At 51.3% G+C, this 15936-nt stretch overlaps 1 protein-coding gene across 1 annotated transcript in view; it reads left to right on the top strand.

Moving 5' to 3' along the window:
* The window catches only part of LOC142583201 (uncharacterized), a 162243-nt gene that overhangs the window by 50850 nt on the left and 95457 nt on the right, over nt 1-15936 (top strand). The window contains exons 2-3 of the mRNA XM_075693556.1: nt 4766-4926; nt 7243-7309. Coding sequence (XP_075549671.1) covers nt 4885-4926; nt 7243-7309 — 109 coding nt within the window. The 5' untranslated portion in view covers nt 4766-4884. The remainder of the gene's footprint in view (nt 1-4765; nt 4927-7242; nt 7310-15936) is intronic.

The raw sequence follows: 15936 nt of genomic DNA, 5'->3' as shown, positions 1-15936 counted from the left end.
GTGGCGCTTTGTCTTCTTTCGCGGTCACGCTATCGTGCTTTCTTTTTATCTCTGCTTCTCCTTCGCTCCTTGCGCGCCATCGTTGCATTCCCGCCGCCTTCCTTAACACCCACCGATCGCCACGGACCAGGTATCGTCTCCTCTTCTTCAGTGGCAGCGGGAACCGCTCGCTCGCGTCGATGGTGTTTGCGTGGCTGCGTTACGTGGGCCCGGCTGGGCCCCCGGTGCGCGATGGGGGGAGGGGGTGCGGGGCACCCGACGCGCTCTCTCCTCCTCGCGTCGGTGCCGTACTCGCTGCCCGCCGACCTCCTCCCGTCTTCGAATCCTACCCCACCCCTCTCCCCGTGTTCCTGCTTGCCTGCGACGGCCGCTGATACTCCCTCGGCGCTGGCATTCGTCTTGTGGCCGCAGCGTGCACCGATGGCTGACTTGGCTGCAACACTCGGGAGTGTGGATACAGGCTGGCACGCATGTGGGAGCGCCGCGCGCTGCATTCCACTCGAGAGAGCGCCCGCCGATTCGGACGTATCTGCGCCGCGAAGCGTCGTCGCGTTCTTGGGCGCGATTGTTGGTTGGACGCGCAGCAGTAATGATGATGACACGGAAGAAAAGGGAAGGCGCAACGGAGGCTGCATCTTCTCTTCGTACACGATTCTCTCTCTCTCTCAACTTCCAGCCCACCTCGAGGAATCGCGTGCGAGCGTGTACGGTGTGCCCTATCGGATGCGCGCATCTTAGGCCCCAGCATTGTTTGTTTGATTCGCTGGTTGGCTGGTTGGTGGTAGTTTCTTCCCCATCATGTTTACGTGAATACTTCTGCACCCGTTTCAGGGAGTGTGTGTGACATTGTGACCCTATCCTTGTACAAAGCTCGAGCTTTTCGACTGCTTGGTCCGCCGCTCTGTGTCCTTGATTTGACGTCTGGGGGTTCGGCGTCGTACTGAGGTGTTAGGTGCAGGCCGTGGGTGACCCCATCCTGGAGTGGCACATTGTCAGTCGGCCTCTGGAATGGAAGGACGTCATTCAGCTTTTCCCTTGCAAAGGTATCTTTGCACCCTTTCGCGATATAAACAAGGAGTGATAAATGAATAGTGAAAATTTAGTAATGGCATTGTAATCTCGTGCATACTCTATTTATATTAGAACGGCGTGCTGAAAATCTAGGTAGCGCTCCGCTCGTCCCTTTCATCGGGCGCTTCGACTTACACAAGGTGCGCGACGTGTATACACTGTTCTATGCACGAAGCGCTACGTTGAGTTTACATGCAGCGCAAGTGTGTACACGGTAACGGGGCAACTGGCTATAAAATCGTGAACAGCTTTCTTTTTCTTGTTTTTTTTTCGTGGACGTAAGAAGCTCTTGCGGGAAGGCGTGGTGTTTCCCTAATGATCGGGAAATGATTCGTCCGTCGATCGCCTTCCTTCGAGGGCCCGAATTGGGGAACGTCGGGCGAAGCGTCTCCGTCACCAACATATAAGCGATGCTCGGGCGTATGACAATTGCCGGCCCAGTGCACGCCAGGCTCAACCCGCATCCTACCTCAGCCGCCATGAGTTCTTGTATACTAATGCCAATGATGCTTATTTTTGCATCAGTACAGCATATTGGAGTGCTTTTTCTAAACGTGGCCGAGCGTGTATACATTCCTGAAAAGAAAAAAAAAAAAGGCGAGGATTTCTCAGTGCATGCGCGCATTGGATGTTGTATGTAACCTTTGCTCGTTTGAAGCGTAGATCCCGCGCACGCCCACCAAGGTGGTACGCACGCTGTGTCGCGGGAGTAAACCGAAGAAATAAACGAGCCAGGAACGAAACCGAACAACCTCCTCCCCCAAAGAAAAGAAAGCGAAGAGAAAGAAAAAAAATCACACTGGGGGCCGCTCTTGCGCGAAACGCGCTTTTTTTCGCGCGCTCCGGCCTTGTCGTGCCACCGCGCGGACAGCCGCCGCATTCTTTTTCCAAAGCGGTGGCGGCGCTGCCCCGGCGTGCGCAACGGTTTCGACAGAACAGTGATCGAGCGGGCCAAATTAAAGCGTCGCGGCTCCCGAGGAGGAGGAGGAGAGATAAGCGCCCGATCGGCTTCGGTGGCGTGGCACGCTCGTGCGCCGCCCAAACTGTCCCATTTCCTGGCCCGCCGTCTCTCGCCGCCGACGTTCTCGCAGCCTCCATTCTGTTTTCTTGGTTGCTTTATTTCCTTTTATTTTTTTCGTGCTTGGGACTTGTACTACGAAACGTCAACAGGAAAGAAAGCTTCGAGGAGGGGCGAGGGGATGGGTGAGGGGAGAAGCAAGGAAATCCGCCGAAAATAGGCTAAACATTTGAAAATGAAGGCTACCGAAAGATAATGAGAGAAAGGAATCAGCCACGCTCGTTAATTTTATGCTTGTGGCCTTGTTCGTGATTCTTTCCCTTTCTTGCTGTTACGCTGCCTCCTCTGGTCGCAGAAAACCGTGAAATAAGGGGGAACGGGGAGGGGGGCGGGGGGTTAGCGGGAGTCACTCGCTCATCGCGACCCAAACTGCGGCGACATCGGCCCGCATAATAAAACACGCTGGGCCGTCTGTAGACGGGGGACAAACCATTTTTATTACTCTCGTTTCTTTCTTTACATTTTTTCTTGTTGCTGCTGCTGCGGCCTCATCAGGCCCCTTTTCCTCCTCGTCGTTCTGATTGAGTACGTGGTGCAGCGCGCCCGCCATGGTATATTATGGTAGACTGGGCGCACCACGTTCCCCGGTTCTCCACTTAGTCCCCCCCCCTCCCCTTCTTGCTATAGTTAATGCATAACCAGTTTGGGATCCCCCGATTATCTCCCCTCCCTCAACCCTTTCCTTCGTCGTTCCGTTCCTGCCAACCATTATCCTTCTCCTAACCCTTTTCCTGCGCGACTCCTTCGCCGCACGAGAGAGTCTACGAGCGCTGTGTCGAAAGGGAAAGGCAAACTCGCAGGTTACACTATACCCGGCGAGCGAGCGTAGTGGATGCGGCGGCGCTTTAATAAGCGCGCCCTTCTTATTTCCGTTGTCACCTTGGCCTCTCTCTCTCTCGCGCGCGCGCGCTTTCGTTCTCTCTCGCGCTTGCCTCTGCCGCTGGCTTTCTCTCTTATCTGTACTCGTCGAGGGAGGATGTTTACTGACGAGTTTTCAAGGCGCAAACTGTCGCAATATGTCGACGCTTTTGTTTGTTTCGAATCCATCTCGCGAGCTTTCTTTGATGTCGCTTAGGGCGAGTTGAGTCCGTCCTCGTCTCCTTGTGTATTTTCGCCTGCTGTCACGCGCTGGCCGTAATAATTATTTGATGGCTCCGCCTTGAAACCACAAGAGGGAGAGAGGGCGCGCATCTCGGAGAGGCAAGAATAGCCTCCGCGGTGTTCTTCCAACCTATGCTACGGCTGATAAGCGAACGAAAGGACTCGTATATGAATGTGTCCGTGCGACTTGACGGGGCCGTATTTTCGGTCATTCCATTTCGGTTCTCTCTCTCTCTCTCTCTCTCTCTCTCTGTTTGCTCATTTCCTTTGCCCTTCGTCATTGGCCAGCACGTGGCTCGAAGGCCACCGTGGAGGGAGCCGAGATGGGACACATGTTCTTACGAACGGACTATTATAAAGGAAAAGCAGCAACTGAATTGTAACGTTACATTGCTATAACAGGCCCTGATTGGCCGCGTTGCATTGGGAACCTTTGTTTTGTTTTTGGTTGTTTTTTTGTTCGTATCTCTTGTGAACATTGAAGTTTATGAACACAGCACACAAGTACAGAATTAAGTTGCTGTCCAAGTGCTATAAGAGCTGGTCTCGAAATGAAACTGCCAGGGTGACCTCCTATCGGTAAATGTGTGAGTTAATTACATTATAAGGCAGGTGAGTCAAAATTAGGTGTAGGCGTACACAAGGTTGAGCAAGCGTTATAGTAATATTTAATTTGAAGAAAAATAGTACAACGAGCGCATCTTCTTGCATTTCGGTAAGGCGTGTACGCGCATCGAGAAAAATAAAACAACGAAGAAAATGAAAATATTTATGGTATACTTTTGTTCGCGAGCAAGCGGCATTGAAAGTAATACGGATGGGTTAATTCCAAATACGAAACACAATTAACGTGCGCGTCATACAAAACGTAGAACTATGTACAATTCGCAAAAATATTAGTATTACCATAATTCACACTACAGACCAGAGCCTGAAATTCGCGATATAGAAAATGTGTATGTTGATTCCGTGGGAACCGTTTAACTGTGGTGATAACGTTATACGTTGTATTTGTGTAAACGCCTGCGCGGGTCGTCGACGTTTAAGCGTACGATGTTGCTCTGTGTACGGCGATGGGGTCGGATTAGGAAGGCGTTCGCGTACAGCGAGTTCCGAAAACTTATCCCCTCAACCACGACGCCTCTCGCAGCCTTGCCTGTTTCTTTGGACGTCAAATAAGATCAATCAATCAATCAATCAGACCAAAAAGTTTACTAATCACGCGCAGTGTCGAACCTGACCTCCTATACAGGACGTGGTGGCCTATGGCGGACGTACTGTTGTTGGACAAATGGTCGAAAGGCACGCATGCCTATAACGCAAGCTTTAGGGGCACGATAAGGGGGGGGAGGGGGCAGCGCTAAAGGCATTGTACAGACGAAAGAAGAACACACGCAATGTTCAGACGCAACTATTCTTGTGCCCTCGTTCGTCGTCGCAGTGGCTATGTAGCCCGTTTGGTCTTTTGTCTGTATACGTGTCGCTGACGCCGGTCCCCTTGTGTTCCCGACGCAGGTGGCGTGCCCTGGCGGTGCCCGTCGCGGGGCTGCTGGTCCGCCATGTGCCGGACTGCTGCTGCTGCTGCGAACCGGAGCTGAACGAGGGCTCCTCCGCGTCGCTGCCCCAGCAGCGCCATGCGGGCCCGACCACCGCCCACCACCATACAGGGCGTGCCGGTGAGGGATGCTTGCTTCTCTTGCCCCCCTCTCCCTCCTCTCTCTCTCTCTCTCTCTCTCTCTCTCTCTCTCGGCGGTTTCGCGGCTGGACAGTTCTTTTTCTTTCCGTTTTTGGTGAAAGCAGCCGTGAAACACAAACAGCCTACGAGATTTGGCGCAGATTGTTCAAATTCTTGTCTCAAGGTATCGTTGACGACTTACAGAAAATCCGTCATCATGTGTTCCCAGGTGCACCGGGTATTATTACATAAGTGCCCGATGCGTACAGTCGTCCGAAAACGAATGACGTCGTGCTGCGTGGCTGAAGCGAACGATGAAATCCTGTTCCTCGAAAATTGCGTCGGGATAGAGAATATTTTTTTGTCTAAATCTTAACAGAGTTATTTTTGATAATTGCGTATGGCAGATAGACAGGCAAAAGTGTACTGCTCGAGTTGCATTACTGAAAGAGACGGAAGTTACTTGGCCGGGAAACCAAAATCTGCAACTCACTAACAAATTCACCGAATTGTTTTTTTTTATATTAATCACTTTGGCACGCATGTTATAATTCACGAATTGAAACCGGTCAGTGGACGAGGCTCGTGCATTCTTTTAAATGGATTTCTAAGGCTGGTACTACAGTTTAGAGGTTCTTCTTCCTTTTTTTTTCCTTTCTTTTCCTGGGGATTTGACGCAACGCTTACGTAGCAAGAATGCAAGGAGGGAGGGGACGGCAGATTGAAGCATGCACCCTTTTGTGGAGCAGACATTTTCAACAATGAGTTCGCGAACGTGTTGCCCGTTGTTCAGGTGGGTGGGTGCACAGGTAGTTCCGGCGCATGCCTCAGCAACTTGTACCTGACATACCGCGTCTCCTGGCGAAACCACAGCGTGTGAGAAGTCGGGACATACGCGTTCCATTATTCTGCGACGGGATGCAGTTGGCGTTCGAATTAATTTCGCCCAGCACTGCCAAATAAAGGTGCTTCATTTCAAAGGTGGTCTTTTCAAGGTGGTCATTTCAAGATGGTCAACAGCGGACTTTGGCACAAGTTTGTCGCTGCTCATCTCAAATCTAATGCTGCTTTGGATATCCGTTCCTAGCGGACGTGTCCCGAGAACTGGATCCGATAACTGATCACTTCAGTATGTCTGTAGGTCACTGTAATACTTGTTTAATACAGTACGTTGCGTAGCGTCCCTTTAATACTTTCAGGTGGATGTAAATAAACATTGAATAAGTTCAAGAGAATTCTTAGAAGTAAAGGAAAGAACATGCTATTTTACGAAACCGAAACTATAGAAAAGGCTCGGAAGAGCATTAATAACAGAGGCGACTGGCGCGGACTGCAGGACATGGACGATACGCTAGGTTAAAAACGGTTGGCGATGAACACGTGTTCGATGACAACTGCAGCGAGTACCATTTGGGACCCTTTAACAAATATATTGGGTCCCGGAAACTAAGTGTATATGTGCACTTTAATCACGTTTACAATATACATCAGACGAACCGCGGCCCTCAGTATGGCTCGGTATCATTTCAGCCGCGTCGAGTCGCGCTGCGCAGGCGCCCCCTATAAGTGGTGTCGAGTCACCGTACGCGGACAGCTTCCCCCTGCAGCCAGCAGAGGTCGCAGCTCACTGCCTCCGTAACTCTCTTTCCGCCACGCAAACTAACCCGCTTCTGTCATACCCGTTTGCGCGGTAAAAGACCATTTGTCATCGTTATATTTGGTCTCGCGTTATGCTGCTCACACACACACACACACTGCGTGCCCCGTGACCGGAGCGCGCGCAGTAGCTGCTGCGTTTGGTTTGGCGACCCAACAGGTACAAGAACGAGCGAAGAAAAAAAGAAGAAGAAAAGGAAATCGAGAGTTGTATATAGAGCATTGAAAGAGGAGGCGACGGGAGTGACGGCTAGTAAAACGGCTCGGTAAGCTCGCAGGCCACTATCGCGCGACCATTGCCGGAGAGAAACGCGGTTGGGAGAATTGGCGCTCATCTCGATTTTTTTGTTCGCGTACCGCTGCGATTGGCGAGCAGGAGGGCGCGTAGTTGATCGGAGGGGGAGAGTCAGGTGGCGAATTTTCTTCTCCCGCTCTCTCTCTCTCTCTCTCGCCTGTGCGCATGATTGGAGGTGGGGCAAGGGAGGGGTGCACTCGAGTGCCCCCTCTGTAGAGCCCGCCAAGCGCGTCTGAAAGCGCGCGCTCGCTCGAGGGATGTCCCGCCGCGGCGTGCTCCTCTGTCGGCATGCGCTGCGTCAACAGCGACGCGCGCAGCGGCGCCGGCAGACCCGTGACGACGTGTTTTCTCTTGGCCGCCTGGCAGGTTCCCTGGGGAGTGTCCCAGAACGACCTCGAGGCGGTTGAGGACATCCTGTCGGCCACCTCCCTCGGTGAGTAGCCACACGCCTCTTATTTTCTCCTTCTCGCTCTCTGTCGCGCCTGTCTTGCGAGTGCGAACCGCTTCCCGCGCCTGTAAATCCGTCGGCGAAAAAAAAATAATGAAATGCGGTCATTGCGGCGTGAAGTAAAACTGGAGTTCTTGGAGTTCTGCTTGGAGTATACTTCAAAGTGCACGTGGAGTTCGCTGCACGATCGTTGCTGCTGCGTTCCGCCCACATCGGAATTCGACTGGTGCAGTCGGGGAATCTAACCCGAAGTGTTCATCCGAATAAACGCCGCGGCCGCTGGCTGAGCCGCAACGGCGTGTCCACAAATTAAAACGAACCGCGCAAGCAGTTGGCTTTTCCGCACAAAGCTTTCCTTCGCGGTGAAGCCAGCTTGAAGTTTTCTTTTTATATATATATATATATATATATATATATATATATATATATATATATATATATATATATAGCAGCTTGCCTGGTTTTGCTTATACACCCCATTTCACGGGGAAAGTGAAAGTCCTGCCTTACTTTCTTGTAGTGTCGTCGCAAGTGTTCTTGTTGCCTTAACGCCCTCGCTCCACAAGTAGCGTCGCATCTCGTGTCTCCAGTTCTGCACCGATTAATGCCTCCCCACCGCGCTATGCGTACGTCGCCGAAACGTCTGTTTCTTTTGATCGTTGAATTGCCGTTGAGCGTCGACTGTGTTCAGCGGAGTCGCTATCAATTCTACTTGTGCGGATAAGTTCAGCGTGCCCGTGCCAACTGCGACTTGATGTTGCGTAGTAGCTGCGTAGAAATGGGAAGTTGGGCGGCCACACGAAGCCCAACTATCCAAATACGACTTTGACGTGCAGTGTAATCAATTAGTAACAGTGAATGACGCCGCGACTTTTATCCACGAACCTTGACCTCGCTTGATAGCCTCATCCGCGCAGCGGTGCAGGCCTGTATTGTATAATTTGCGATTGTGCACTTTCGCCTTGTATGTAACCGTGCTTCGCTTGCCGTCGCGTCCGTCATAGCTGTCCTTTCTGTCTATACTTCCGAGCTGCTCGCGTCTATAAGCTCACGATGTCTCAAGCGCGTGGCCCCCAAGGACCTTTTCATGTGTCGCCTAAATTTTGTGCCGCTGAGGCTCACGCGTCGCCGAGGCTCGCTCTTTGAGCAACCTAAAGTCCGCGGCCCGCTGTGAAATGCGTCCTTATTCCTTGGCTTGATGCTTCACGTGAGTTTGAGGCTGCTGTTGCCGTGGAGCTTATTATGTAGCTCTGGCTAGAGGGGATTCTGACGCCACCGTACGCGCGAATTTGTCGTTCAGGACGCCGCGATGTCACGGTAATGCCGGGATATGGAAGTTTCAGGTAGTCTTGAACGTGCCCATGTAGGTTAAGTCGTGCACGGTCATGGCTGCCCAGGTTAAGCTTTCTCTAAATGAAAGCTTCATAACGTGTCTTCGTTCACCCGTAATGCATGTTACATTAACGTTTGCTCACGTAGGTTAGAATGAGTAAAGGGAGAAATACGATTGAAGCCGACCATCAGTGTGGCGCGAACCTTCACGCTATCTGACCTTCTCGTTTGCCTTCAGCTAGCCGCCAGTACTGTTCACGTTTGAGTTAACTGTTCAGGCTAGCGGTCGAGACACCGTTGTAGCAGATAGTAAGTTGGGACGGACGGAACACTGGTCGCCAGTCAGGTCTTCAAGGCGTCCCGACACGTCTGGGAAAGATGCCAATCCGAAGCCACTTCTCAGCATTTCCTTGCGTATACGACAGAACCGCCAGCTCCGTCCTTTTCCTCTATGGTAATTATGAGAAACGTCCGCGACCGCCCCAGGCGGTTCGTGTAGGTCTGACTGGCGCAGTCAGCGGTAAGTGATACAAAATGCACGGACTGCGCACGCGCGCATTAGGGTCACCTGTGCTGCGGTGCGCAATTAACGCCAGAACAAATGAGTCACGAGTAGTTACTGGCACGTACTGCTCAAACTAGGGCGCAACAAACGCACGGACCAGGATTAAGGGCACACTGAGCAGTAAGTGCTCCAACATTTTATCTTTTCAAGATTGCGGGTCATACTGAAAGGAAAACAAGAAATACACGCGGTTTTATTGTCGGCTTGTTGTGACCTAATAAATTGATAGAATATTGATGTCCATTCGAGGAAGAGCGGTTCTGTTTCTAAAGTCGATGGGACAGCAACGAAGACGCGTTGCGGGAGGAAGGAAGGAAGGAACGAAGGAAGGAAGCAAAACCTGACGCTGTTTTTTGTTGTTGTTGTTGTTTTCGGAGGAGGATATTTGTGGAAAACTTCTCGGTTGCTGCTGGCCTATGCTTACTCAGTTGAGCAGACTTTTAGAACAAGGAATCGATTATGTTTATTTTTATGTTTATTATTTATATATTTATTTTTTCATGAATCTGTTGTTGTGCTTGTTGGTTTACTGTATATCGCCATCTTCCACCCCAAGAACGGGACAACCGTCTAGGCATGCACCCCGTGTTTTCTTGCCTATTTGATTGAACCGTTTTCGCGCTGGTAACCATCACTATAGTGTTCTTCAGTGCGCGTGCATACATATATATCTCAAATCTCTCACCTAGCCGAGCCGACGAGATATTGAAACTTTGTATCGCGCTCTTTCCATTCGGGCGTATAGCTGAACCGTGCGCCGGGCTCACGCTGAGTGAATTCCAGCCGCGGGCGTGTGGCTACCTTCGAGACAGCCGACGCGGCCTCTTGGCTACGCGCATCAATACCTGAAAGGGGGCGTCACGTTCCCGAGCTGTTGGGCGCAAACGCCGATGGAAGTAGGGCATTTTGCTACAACGGCGGGCGCTTGCCGCGCGTCTCCTCGCGCATTTTTCGTCACGCCGGTCTCTCTTCCCTGTCCCTCAATCATTGTTATACAAACCAACGGCCGGGTTTTGTTGCAGAAGAAGCCGCTAGCGGCCCCCCCCCCCCTCCCTCTCGTCGATTAGCCCCGCGGGCGTCTCGCTCGAGGACCGCATCGCAGTCCTCTGCCACGGCCTTCTTCTCGTCGGCTCGATCTCCGGGCACCACGTGCACAGCCTCGCAGCAGTCCGGGTGGGCCGCCATGGGTCGCCTCGGTGCATCAGCGCGCCGCCTGGCGGCGTCGCGGAGGCCCCCTAAGGGCCGATTTACGCTCAAACCGCCCATCGCCGCACGCCGCACCGCATGCATGCGGTTCGTGAAAAACGGGCGGTCGTCGCGATCGGTCACAAAATTGCATTTACGCTGAGTCCGCATGATGCGGTGCGGTTCGCATGCGCCCTCTGGTTGTCCAAATAGGTAACCAGCAACTGGCAACATGCATCAGCGAGTTGGCAGCCTCGTGTGCTGGCGACCAGCAATATTTCGCATCGTGCCTGGATATTATTATTACGTTTGCTGTATTATTAGTTATTTTTTATTAGTTAGCTCTAGCGGTTCGAATGCGCCTGCATCCACACTTCGGTTTGGGGACGCGACGTCTGTTGAAAGCTGGTAAACATTCGGCAGTGCGCAGAGCAACACTGTTCGAAGTCGGCAACTATCGCCAACAGCAGACGACACTGTCATATTTTTGTCGATGTAGGTTGAAGCTTCCGCGTCATGGTGAAAACGCGACTCTTGCACTGTCATGTTCTGTGCTGCATGTGTGGCATTGACGTGGTGACCCACCTTTAGAACACTGTGCCGTCGACTCACCTGTGCCGCTTTTTGTATTATTTATTTACTTGCTACCGCATAATGTTGCGACAACATACGTCACTATGTGCTCGGTTGTGTACGGCGCGATGGCGCACTTTTTGTAGCTGTGCTAGCGAAAGCTTGTGTTGTGGAGAAGCGACGCACCATCACTCCTCGGCTGGACGAAGCACCAGCGCGGAGAAACGGGAAGCGACATTATCCTGAGTCGAGTTCTGAGAATCCTCCGTCGCCCTCAGCGCCTCGGCCACCGGACAGGGACCGAGAGTTTGCCCCCTCGAACACATGCAGCTCTCGCCTGCGTCTTTTGTAGAAAATAAACGCAGTCTGTTTTCTGCCACCAACCGATGCGCACTCCTTTCACGGATGGGGCCAGACCCCGTACGTAACACTGGCGATGAGGCAGGAGTTGCGAAGCAGATATCTATAAGTTTTCGCAGTTAAGGCCATGGCTACAGGACGAATGCACGGCGCTGTCGAGCCTTTCTCGGCCAAATCATGGGAATCGTGGATCCAGCGCCTCGACTTTTACTTCGTGGCGAGCGACGTCAGCGAAGAAGCGGGCACTTCTCCTCACGCTTTGTGCAGCCGACACTTTCGAACACCGTGTGCGCGCGCTGATAGCGCCGAAGATCCCGGCAGAAGTCAACTTAAATGATTCAGTGACACTTCTTAGGCGGCACTTCGACACCAGGACATCCGAGCTTTAGAGCCGGTACGTGTTTCAAAGACCCGACCAACGGCCAGACGAGTCGATCAGCTACGCTGCGGCCCTCGGAACCTTGACAGCCGACTGCAACTTCGGAGCGCTGCCTTCGGCTACAATATCGACGACGTCACCTGACACCCAAACGACCGCTTCAGCGGCGAACCCAACTATGCCGCCCCAAGATGTGATGCTGCGGGACAGGTTCGTCCGCGGCGTCTGGGACGAACATCTTCCGCAGACACTGTTCGCAGAAAAAGCCTTACATTTCAATGCGCTGTGGACTTAGCCTTGTCAGCGGAAAGTGCGTCAAGGCATCAGCGAGATATCAAGGGAGTGGCAAACTCGGAGGAAATTAACAGGACGTCGCAAATCAAGCCAGGAGGCAAGGATACGTCAGCGCGTCATTGCTATCGATGCGACGGCTTGCACGACCCTGAAACATGCAAATTCAAGACAGCCGAGTGCCGTTTCTGCTCCAAGGAAGGTCACGTCTTGCATGCCTGCATCTCAAAGAAAAAGAAAAACACGGAACCACGCTCCGACAACTAGCAGCAATGGGCACTCAGTGTCAAGCCACCACCTGTCAGCAAATCCTGCTGCAAGCTGCACACAGATAGTGTACGTACACACTGCCCCAAGTTGCTCGTGGACTTTGATAGTGGAGGGAAAGCCAGTCCAGTTTGAGGTGGACACAGGTACAGCATGCTCCCTGATAAGCGAGGACACGAACTACAGAAGGTGGAAGAAAAACACTCCGTGGCTTTCATGCGAGCCGCTCGATTTGTGCACATGGTCAGGTAAACAATTACACGTCCTGTGCTCCGCACAAGTTCATGTGATTTTGAGATCAAAGGACTATCTGCTGCCGTTGTTGGTTATGACGGGCACCTGGTGCAACCTCCTAGGAAGAGATTGGTTTTTGGCACTTCAAATTCAGGTGAAGGGAATCAACCACATTGGAGAGCCAGCACTAGAAATTACAGAGGTCGTGGGATGACACCCAGGTGTCTTCAAGGAAGGCATTGGAAGCTATACAGGTCCTTTAGTTCACCTGGAACTCGAAGACGGTGCCACAGCAATGTTTTGCAAGGCTCGTCCAATTTCAGTGGCGCTGCAGGCACTTATGGAACATAAGCTTGACCATCTACGGCGCCAAGGTATCCTAAAACCAACGCAGCATACCAAATGGGCAACCCCATTGGTACTTGTTCAGAAGACCGACAGTACACTCAATGTCTGTGGTGACTACAGGAATACTGTTAAAACTGTTACTGTTAATGCAGCAGCAAAGAAGGCATCTTACCCGCTACCAACTTTAGATGAAGTGTTTGCAAACCTGCATGGTGGAACCCTCTTTTCAATGTTGGATCTTTATCAAGCATATCAACAACTGAAAGTTGATGAGAAAACAGCAGCACTGCTCACAGTGAACACCACAAAACGACTAATCAGGGTGGAATGCCTCCCGTTCTGAATTTCCACTGCACCAGCTATCTTCCAGTGCCTGAGGGAGACAAAGATACCTGGAATTGCAGGGGTGAGTGTTCCTCTTGACGATATCATTGTCAACGGGAATAGTGCAATGAGCACGCAGAGCATCTGAATCAGGTTCTGTCGAGACCAACTGAGAAAGGCTTACGCCTCAAGAAAGAAAAGTGCAGGTTTGGAATTACGTCAGTTTAGTTTCTGAGACATCGAATTGATGGCAATGGTGTTTGCAACACCGAGAAAAAGGTTGAGGCTATACTTCAAGCACCCAAACCATCTGACAAGACATCCCTAAGGGGTTTTCTGGGCCTTATTTCATTTGACGACTGCGTTTTGGAGAACAGAGCAATGGTCGTGGTGGAATTGTATAGGTTCCTAGAGAAAAACACACCCTGGAAGTGGAAGAGCAAGCATCAAGCCAATTTCGAGGCACTTAAGGAGATGATTCGTGCATCTACAGTGCTCACTCACTACGACGGGACGAAGCCCCTTCTTTTGTCTGTGCACGCATCGCCGTGCGGCGTTGATGCCGTCCTCGCTCGGGAAGATGCTATTTGCCGAGAGGCACCCATTGCATGCAGTTCATGAACACTGGGAAGTGCCGAAAAGAGCTACTTCCAGCTCAACAAAGAAAGTGCAGCAGTAATCTACAGCATCAGTCATTTTCATAAGTACACAGCTGGCCGGCATGTGACCATAACAGATTGCCAGGCATTGATTGTAATCGTGAGTGAAACAAAGCAAGTATCCCGGGTCTTTTCATCAAGGATTATGCGATGGTGCCTTAAACTAGCAACGTACGATTACAAGTTGCTGTACAGGCCTGGCCTACTGCACCAAAATGCGGACACTCTAAGCTGACTTCCACTACCGGCACAAGATGAACCTTATCCCCCAAGAGACGTGCTCATGTTGGCTACCATGCCCAGCTTCGAGCTTTCACCGCGTCAAATAGCACGAATGACTCGAGAGGACTCAGTTATGTCCCAAGTGATGGAGGCTGTTTCAAATGCTGAAGTTCATAAACTGCCAAAAGACCAGTTTTCATCGTGCCGGAAACTGGAGACTGAGCTTTCAGCACAGGAAGGGTGCCTTGTTAGAGGCTTCCGGAGGCGAGAAACTACCTTCTTAAACTCGCACCTGCAAACCACCATATAATTGTGGTCATGAAGGCATGTGCACGAAGGTACTTTTGTTGGGCAGGCAGGCATAACAGGCCATCCTTCATTTCAGTAGAAGTTGAGAGCTTCCTAAAGAAGAATGGGGTGATCCATGTAACAAGCACACCGTACCATCCTACAACAAATGGCCAAGCAGAAAGGATGGCTTTTGAAACAAAACGAGCATTAGCCAAAAACAAGGACGAAACATTCGTGTGTAGGCTGGCCCACTTTTTCTAAAGCAACACACCACCATCTGCACATCAACGGGTGAAATGCCAGAAGCACTTGTGTTCGGGCGTGAGCTGGATACAGCCCTCACGTACACTCAGCCCCAAGCAAAAGCGAACAAAATCCATACCAACTGCAACAGGGACACAAAGTCGAGAGTACTCGCAGTCGGACAAGCAGTTTTCTTTTGAAACTTTGGAGGGAATCCGATCTGGACAGAGGGAACGGTTTTGGAAAAGCTAGGCCACAGATCGTGGCTCATTAAAGGCCCCCACAGGTTAGTGCGATGACAATGTGACCACATCAAGCCTGGTATTTTGAGATACTCCACAGAAGATTCGGCGACACAGAATAAGGGCTGTACGCTAACCGCGAGCAGTGTCCCGCTCCCATTTATGCTTGGGATAAAAGCAGATAACTCCACGTCGTCAGACGCCACTCTCTCAGGAATCCTGGAGCCTTCGCAATCATCGGTGACCAAACCAGAGATCGGCACTGCCCCTGAGACCGTGCCAAACACAACTGCAGAGTCATGCCCGCAGCGGGAACGACACCCTCCGGATCACTACGGCGACTCCATCTGAGAAGGGAGGCAAGTGTAGTGTACAAGCGATGCACCACCACTCCTCGGCTGGATAAGGCACCAGTGCAGACGAAACAGGAAGCCATCCCGCCCCGAGTCGAGTTCCAAGAATTCTCCATCACCCCCAGTGTCTCGGCCACTAGACAGGGACCGAGAGTTTGCCCCCTCAAACACATGCGGCTCTGATCTGCATCTGTTGTAGAAAATAAACTCGGTCTGTTTTCTGCCACCAACCAATGCACATCCCTTTCACGGATAGGGCCAGACCCTGTACGTAACAGCTTAGAAGAACGCGCATACAGGAACACACAGTTATATCTAAGCCAATGAGCAAGGGATCTGTCACAGCAACAGCGTAGCACGCTGAAGCGCCGCAGCATTATCTATTAACATACTCCTATATAGATGGTTCTATTATCACGGAATACAGCTGTGTTGATTGACAAGTCACTTCGTCACCGAGCACGCATGTGAATCATCAACAGTGGCTTGTTGATTTAGTTGCACTTTGCTGCTGAGGTCTCTTTAGTAGCTGTCAAGTTAATAGTGAGCCTACAATTACTTAGATGATGTAATATGGCATTGCACTTCTGAACAATGATGTTACACCGAATGAAAGTACAGGAGCGCACAGAGCTAGCATTTGTTCATTCTATGTTACGTCATTATTTCAAAGTGCACTGCCATGTTAAGTCATGACTAAACAACTAGCCATCAGTACGTCTTGAGCAATTGATTACAATTATG

The sequence above is a fragment of the Dermacentor variabilis genome, chromosome 5 (genome assembly GCF_050947875.1).
Source record: "Dermacentor variabilis isolate Ectoservices chromosome 5, ASM5094787v1, whole genome shotgun sequence".
In the NCBI taxonomy this organism is placed as follows: domain Eukaryota; kingdom Metazoa; phylum Arthropoda; class Arachnida; order Ixodida; family Ixodidae; genus Dermacentor; species Dermacentor variabilis.
Note: the sequence above shows the minus strand (reverse complement) of the source record. Positions and strands in the feature narration are given on the sequence as shown.